Source organism: Gorilla gorilla, chromosome 16, assembly GCF_029281585.2.
Source record: "Gorilla gorilla gorilla isolate KB3781 chromosome 16, NHGRI_mGorGor1-v2.1_pri, whole genome shotgun sequence".
NCBI lineage: Eukaryota > Metazoa > Chordata > Mammalia > Primates > Hominidae > Gorilla > Gorilla gorilla.
In genome coordinates, this window is record NC_073240.2 from 20,161,084 (window position 1) to 20,169,005 (window position 7,922).

A 7,922-nucleotide genomic window follows, 5' to 3' on the forward strand; every position below is an offset into this window, starting at 1 on the left:
ACAGCCCGGCACCCCCACCCTGCTCAGTGTCTTCATTTGCAGGTCCCATGCGCACTTTGCACAATACTTGCCAGGCCATGTGATTTCTTACCATCAGACCTCTTCTCCACTCTCTACCCCCATCTTTTCCAGCCCAGTCAATCCATCCAGTTGCCCAGAAACCTGGGAGCTGCCCTTGACTCCTCACTTTTCCTCACCCTTGACATCCCATCCATCAGGAAGTCACAACTGTCCTGCCTCCAAAACATCCCCTGTCTCTGTCTTTCCTGCCAGAGGAAAGACATCTTTCCACGCCATCAACGCCTCTTGCTTGGAGGATGCACAGACCTTCCCAGTCTCTACTCTCGCTCCTGCAACCATTCTCCAGCAGCAGCTGCAGCGATCATGTTAGAATGAAAAGGAGATCACATCTCTCCCCTGCTCAGCATCCTCTCAAGAGATCCCATCACCCTCAGAATCAAATCTAAGGTCTCCTGTGGTCTGTCCCTGCCTTTCTCCAAATTCATCTTCACACCTTTCTCATTATATCAAGCCAGGGGGCCCTTGCAGGTGAGCGAGCCAAGGCTTTCCTTTCTCAGGGCCTCTCCGCTTGCTGTTCCTTCTGCCTAAGCCCCCCTCTGTCACTTCTATATGTGGCTGCTTCCTTCTTCCCCTTCAGATCTGAGCTCCAGCATCACCAACGTCACCTCCTCAGCGAGGCCTTCTCTGGCCATATTTTTCCCTCAATGCAGCTCCCGCTTCTGATCAGCTTGATCCCTTCCAAGAACTTACTGCAGCCTCAGGCTGTCCTGGGGACAGGGAGCTTGTCCGTCCTCTCATTTCCATATCCCAGGGCCTACAGCAGCATGCAAGCGCTCATCAATATTTTCTGAATAAATGAATTAATGATCCTTGGAGCACCCTGAGGGCAGGAGCTCCATCTCCCATCAGACCAAGAGCTCCTCTCTGCTGGCTGGTGGCTCCACATGCAGCACAGGCCTCAGCTTTCCGAACAAACCAGACAAAGAGACCCCGTGGCTGGCAGATGGGCACAGCCCACATCTGGCCTCCCATCGTGTGGATCCTGAGCTGTGAACCCTGCTCATCACAGAACTGCTGGAGGGGGACAGGGACATTCAGAGTAGGAGACAGCAGAGCCCTCCAGGGAGAATTTTAATGTGACAGTGAGGTGGTGACAAGGGCACCTCTCTGAGGCTAAACCAGCGGCATGACCTAGGACAAGTCAACCGCACTCCCAGGCCTCAGTGTCTCCGGCTGGTAAATGAGTGAGGGAGTTGGTCACCAAGGCTGTATGCAACTCCCATGCTGGGGCTGAGGCTGGGGGGACAAGCCACTGTCCCTTTCCCTCCTCTGCCTAACAGTCCGTGTCTCTGAAAGAGGCTGGGGCTGAGAGGGAGCACAGAGAGGGTGCCCACGGCCTGGGTGGACCAAGGGCCTGAGGCTGACTTGAAGACTCTCCTCTAAAGTCCAGGCCACGGCACCAAGGGAACAAGTGACATCGGGTTTTGGCCAGCAAGGGACTGGAGGCCTGGTCCTCCAGAACTGGCCGGTGAGCAGGCAGGGGACAGCTCCTGTCCCTGAACTGGGCTCAGGGCCCCCAGGAGCTGAGGGTCAGGCTCCCCAGCAGGGGGAGCCAGCCACCCTCACAAGGACCCTTCATGTGGCTCACACGTTAGACTGGAAGGGCTGGCCCACATGTGGCTCTCCTCCCACAGTGCACGTGGCTGGTCCCTCCTTGCCTCATGGCTCCCACCCCACGGGTCGCTGCCAACTTGCTGGCTCTTTTTGGTCTCTGTCGGCCTCCCCGGCCCCCCCACTTCTCTCAAGGCTCAGCCAGGTCTCTTGCCTTCTTCCTTCAAGCACCTGCACAGAGGCACAGGTAACTCGTCGGTGCTGACAGACAAAGGCCGTCCCCAGGTGGGCCTCCCTCTAGTACCACGCCCTCAGAGCCTCTGTCCCCAGGACATCTCCACTGAGGTCTGTCCCAGGGCCCTCAGACTCACATAGCCCCAGTGGAGCCACTTGGCTTCCTCTCCCCAAACCTGCTCCTCCAGTGTGCCATGGCCCAGGGAGGGTCCCACCACCCACCACCCTCCCTCAGCCCAAGCCAGGAATCCAGGAACCTTATCGCCTCCTCCTCCTTCCATACCTCCCAGCAGCTGGCAAGCCCTGGCCGTCCTTCCCATGGAATCTCTCTCTAAAGTGTCCGCTCCATCTGGCCCCACACCACCGCCTTGGGTCAGGGCCCCCAGCCTCACTCACCTGGACAAGGGCAATGGGATTGGCTCCTCCTGTCACAGACATAACCCCAGTCTCCTGCCAGCCCCAGCCCACATTTAAAACCCTGGACAGAACCGGGCACGGTGGCTCACGCCTGTAATCCAAGCGCTTTGGGAGGCCAAGGCAGGCAGATCACTTGAGGTCAGGAGTTCGAGACCAGCCTGGCCAACATAGTGAAACCCAGTCTCTACTAAAACTACAAAAATTAGTTGGGTGGGTGCCTGTAGTCCTAGCTACCCAGGTGGCTAAGGCTCGAGAATTGCTTGAACCTGGGGGGCGGAGGTTGCAGTGAGCTGAGATCGTACCACTGAACTCCAGCCTGGGCAACAGAGTGAAACTCCGTCTCAAAAATAGATAAAATAAAATAAAATAAAATAAAATAAAATAAAATAAAATAAAATAAAATAAAATAAAAATAAAATACCCTGGACAGGCTCTTCCTGGGTATCAAGGCCCCACACTCTGGGCAGGTGCCCAATTCCCCAGCTCATCTTCCACCTCTCGCCCTGGCTCCCAGCACACCTCTCCCCACCTCTCCCCAGGACCCTCTAAGGAGACATCTTCCCTGTCAGGCCCCTCCACTGTCTCCCAGTTTTGTGGCTTCTCATCCTTTCATGTCTCAGCCTCTGGATACCTCCCTATCCATGCCCACCCGCCCCTGCACCCTGGTGTCACAGCAGTCTGTGCACTTGGAACCATGATGCCACATGCGTTCTCTCTGCTCGACAGGAGCCCCAGGAGGGCAGGGCTGCCCTGGCTCCCTCACCACTAACTCCCCAGAACCTCCACAGAGGCTCCAGAGCAGGGAGGCCTTAGTCATTCTCCACAGAGGAGCAGCAGTCCCGCCTCGACTTCACCCTCAGTTAGTCCACAGCAGCCCTTGGGGTAGGATAACATTGTTCCTATCATACAGATCAGAAAGTGACGCTCGGGGAAGGTAAGTGGGGTGCCCAAAGCCGTGTGCTTGATATGTGGCCAGATAGGAACTCAAAGTCTGCCTGCTTCAAAGCTTATGTTCTTTCCAGGGACCCCCAAGACCCCAGAAGGCAGGGTAGAAAATTCAAATAGCAGTAAGCGGGCTGGGCACGCTGGCTCATGCCTGTAATCCCAGCGCTTTGGGAGGCCAAGGCAGACAGATCATTTGAGGTCAGGAGTTCGAGACCAGCCTGACCAACATGGTGAAACTCCGTCTCTACTGAAAAAATACAAAAAAAAAAAAGTAGTTGGGTTCGGTGGTGAGTGCCTGTAGTCCCAGCTACCTAGGAGGCTGAGGCTGGAGAATTGCTTGAACCCAGGAGGTAGAGGTGGTAGTGAACCGAGATCGCGCCACTGCCCTCCAGCCTGGGCAACAGAGCGAGACTCCATCTCAAAAAAAGAAAACAAATAGCAGTAAGCAGAAGTACAGCAGCTTCAAGTGCCGGGCACTGGGTAAACCCTTTACTTAGATCATCTCATTTAATCCTTAGCAGCAGGCTTATGAGCTAGGGATTACTGTTAGCTCCATTTACAGACGAGGACACTGAGTCACGGCCAGGTGAGTCACCCAGGCTCTCAGAGCAATGGGTGATGCAGTCAAGAGTCAAACCCGGGTTCATCCTAATCACCGGGAGGGAAGGCAGTGGTCTCTCCTCCCACTTCTCCAGCCCACAGTGCAGCCTGGGGCCAGGATTTGCACCCCATGGATCCAGGGGCTCTGCCCTTCTCCTCTCAGAGTCCTGCTGGTTCCCTCCCAGGCCCTCCCCAACTACTCCCCGAAGCCCCCTTTGCCTCTCACCTGGATCTCCACGGTGGCTCTAACTGGTCTTCTTGCCTCCAGCGTGGCCCCTCCCTAACTCACTCCCAGGGAGCCAAATGGATATTTTAAAGCTGTTAACTCCCTTGGCAAGAGCCCCCGAGAGCTTTTGGTTGCCCTTAGGATGAACACTAAGCCCTTTGCTGGCTTGCCTGCGTCTTCTTGGGCCTTAACTCTCCTACGGAAATCACCCCGGCCTTGCTCCTTGTTTTCCATGAGCCCCAGCGGCCATCTTCAGGATGGCCTATCAAGCCAGGGCCACTGTGGGATGGTTTTGCCAGAATTCCAAGCACGACTCGATCAGATCCATCCCACAGCAAAATCCACCTCTCTTGTTAAGTTCTTTTACATAAGTTCTTTAAATCCCCCTGCCAGGAAGTTCTTCCTAGCATCTAACCTCCATCCTTCATGCAACAACCTACACTGGTTCTCTCTGGCTCCAGAGGCTGTCAGGGTAGGCCTAGGAGAGGCTGGAGGGTTCTGCTGGAGCCAGCTTCCACCTCATTCCTCCACCCATCTTACCTTCCCCTTCTTGGTGAGAATCTGCTTATAATACAACCAGCCTTCTCTCCTGATATCGCTGAAGGTCGCATCTGAGAGGTCAGAGGTTGAGTGTCGCTTAGAAGGAGCGTCAGCATCTTCAGAGGTGCCCCAGCTATCCAAGGACTGCAGGGAGACAACAGAGGACAATTTAGGGTGGCTCCCACAATGCCAGCATCTCAGGAACCCCAAGGACCACTTGTGGCCACACAGTCCTGATATATGTCTGTGCTACACCCCGATGTGCCGTGCGACCTCATGGGCATTGCTTGTCCTCTCTGGACCACTTGTGTTGAGGTCATGAGACATACATAAAGGAGAAGCCAGAAAGGAGGAAAGGCTATGACCTGTCAGCAGACCACACGCCTCACCACGCTAGAGGAGCCAATTCGGAGCCTCCCGTAACTTTATAGACTTAGAAGAATTAAGGAAATGGAGGAAGTGATCGTGTCAACGAGGAGTTAAATAAACAGGGGAAGTGGGAACATCAACAAAGGCTGAGTGAGTGGAGCAGGTAGTCATGTCCACGAGGCGTTAAACAGAGGAAGTGACAGTGTCAACAGGACTCCAGCCAGAGGGCGCAAGTCAAGGGAGAGTTAAGTAAGCAGAAGAAGTGATAAAAAATAAGCTAGGTGCCAATATCACCGGGGTGTTCAACCAACCAATGAGACAGAGCGCTTGACATCAAGATGGCTTTTCCAGTCCATCTATAATCAAAAACAGCCAGGGAAAGGTGGGGCGGGCACGGTGGCTCATGCCTGTAATCCCAGCACTTTGGGAGGCTGAGACAGGCAGATCACTTGAGGTCAGGAGTTCAAGATCAGCCTGCCAACATGGTGAAACCCCATCTCTACTAAAAACACAAAAATTAGCCAGGTGTGGTGGCGCATGCCTATAATCCCGGCTACTCGGGAGGATGAGGCATGAGAATCGGTTGAACCCAGGAGGTGGAGGTTGCAGTGAGCTGAGATCGCGCCACTGCACTCCAGCCTGGGCAATAGAGTGAGACTTCATCTCAAAAAAAAAAAAAAAAGAAAGAAAGAAAAACCATGCATGAAAAACATATACATATGATTTTAAAAACAACAATATGTCCAGGTGTGATAGCTTATGCCTGTAATCCCAGCATTTTGGGAGGCCAAAGCAAGAAGATCACTTGAGGCCAGGTGCGGTGGCTCACACCTGTAATCCCAGCACTTTGGGAGGCCGAGGTGGGTGGATCACCTGAGGTCAGGAGTTCAAGACCAGTCTGGCCAACATGGTGAAACCCAGTCTCTATTAAAAATACAAAAATTACCCAGGCGTGGTGGCACACGCCTGTAATCCCAGCTGCTCAGGAGGCTGAGGCAGGAGAATAGCTTGAACCCAGGAGGTGGAGGTTGCAGTGAGCCAAGATCATGCCACTGCACTCCAGACTGGGCAATAGACTGAGACTCTGTCTCAAAACAAACAAACAGCCAGGGCTATCACAGGCCCGATCCTGCCTCCCCAGGTCCTGAGGCTGGGAACTCCACCTGTCCACCAATCTCAACCCTGTGTCCCGGCCACACCTTTCCAGTGTCCACCCCGACCCCATCCCATGAAGACAAGACGCGATGCAAATACTGACTGAAGGTAGTGAAGGAAACAAATGAAGCCCCAAGTATAAGCTCGGGGAGCTTCTATTCTAGCTGGGGAGCCAGGCAGGGAGGAAGGGAAACACCAATTGTGCATGAGGCGTGCTGAGGAGGAAAACAGAGTAGCGAAGGGAGGCGTGAAATGTCAGGAGCGGAGGCTGGAATTTCAGGGAAGACCTAAAAAGCCGCGAAGACAGTGGAGAAGTGAGTCGTGTGACTATGGGGGATGGGTCTGGAAAGAGGCAGTCCAGACGGGGGCCCCTGGGTGGGGCTGCATGGTGTCATTCAGGGATGTCGGGGCCCACAGCAGAGGGCGGGTCCCGCGGTGGACACAAGGGTAAGGGGTGCAGGGAGGAGGGGGAAGGCAGGAGCTGGAGCAGGAACCCCCATGCCGAGGCTGTGGCCCCACCTCCCTGACACCCTCTCTCCCCACACCCTCGCTCCTGCGCATGCACACACACTTGCAGCTCACCCCGTCGGTGAAGAAGCTCCGGAGCAACCGCAGGCTGGGTATGCGGTTTGGCAGGCACCTGGAAAGCGAGGGTCGAGGGTGAGGGATGTGGGCAGCAAAGCTGGGACCTCACGATCTCGTCATCCACCAAACCCCAAGCCCAGAAGCCTTCCAGCGGGGGAGGCACACTGTCCCATGCATAGAGGACCCTCAGGGCCAAGAGCCCTGCCCCAGAGCAGCTGGCCAGGGTGGCTGTGGCTACCCCACCCCATGTCCAGACAGGGCCTCAACGCAGAACCCGGCCCTCGTCGCGGAAGGTGTTGAGTCCATCATCGCAGGACTTGGAGCGCTCCTTGGTGATGGCCAGCAGGTAGGAGGAGCGGCGGACAGCCTTGATGCTGACTGCAAAGCCGCCCGCATCGGGCCTCAGGGTCCGCGGGGCAGCAGGTCAGGGGCTTCCCAGAGCCCTCCCCTTTGGGCAGGGGCAGGAGGTGACTCTCCCAAGGTGCCCCAGGAGAAGCGGAAACCAGAGGAAGAGGCCAGACATCAAGCAGCAGGCCCAACAGAGACCCCTGGGACTGGGCAGCCAGGGAGAGGGTGGGACTGGGGGTGTTGGGAGTGCTCACCGCAGTCCTCCGAGTAATGGCGTCCGAGGGTGAAGGTGAAGGTCGGGGAAGATGGGCTGGTGCCCAAGACAGGGGCTGAGTTCATGGCACTGGAGACCACAGCAGAGGCAGGGACGTGCTTGGCTTGGAGGTCAGTGCTGAGGCTGGTGGGCTCATCTATGCATGTGGAAGGAGAAAGGTGTGAAGGCGGCAGACAGTGGAGCCTGCCTGCCTCCACCCTAGCCTTGCCAGCCCCCGTGCCACTCACCTGCAGGCTCAGACACATCCCAAAGGGTCCTGCTGGCAACACGCCCACTGTCAAGCGTGACTGGCCCGCTGTCCAGACTGTGGCCATGGAATCCTTACCCTCAGGAGTGGGGCTGAACCACCCTCCTTAGACCGGGCTCCTGAGGACAGAGCCAATATTCCCCCGTCAGACTGGGAGCCTCCTGAGGGCAGGGACAGTGTCTCCCCCATCAGACTGAGGGCACTCAGAGAGAATGAATTATGTCTCCCCTCTCAGACCAAGAGCCTCCTGAGGGCAGGGGCAGTGTCTTCCCCATCAGACTGAGAGCTTCCTAAGGGCAAAAGCTCCCCCATCAGCTGGGGCTCCTCAAGGGCAGAGATGACATCTCCCC

The 7,922-nt window shown here is 56.0% G+C and overlaps 1 protein-coding gene across 1 annotated transcript in view; it reads right to left on the bottom strand.

Annotated features, from left to right (window-relative positions):
• LOC129527200 (rho GTPase-activating protein 23-like) overlaps nucleotides 1-7,639 on the bottom strand; it is a 30,040-nt gene extending 22,401 nt beyond the window's left edge. Inside the window, 4 exon segments of the mRNA XM_055364048.2 lie at nucleotides 4,595-4,738; nucleotides 6,701-6,761; nucleotides 6,973-7,081; nucleotides 7,306-7,639. Coding sequence (XP_055220023.2) covers nucleotides 4,595-4,738; nucleotides 6,701-6,761; nucleotides 6,973-7,081; nucleotides 7,306-7,639 — 648 coding nt within the window.
• Between the last annotated feature and the right edge of the window lie 283 nt (nucleotides 7,640-7,922).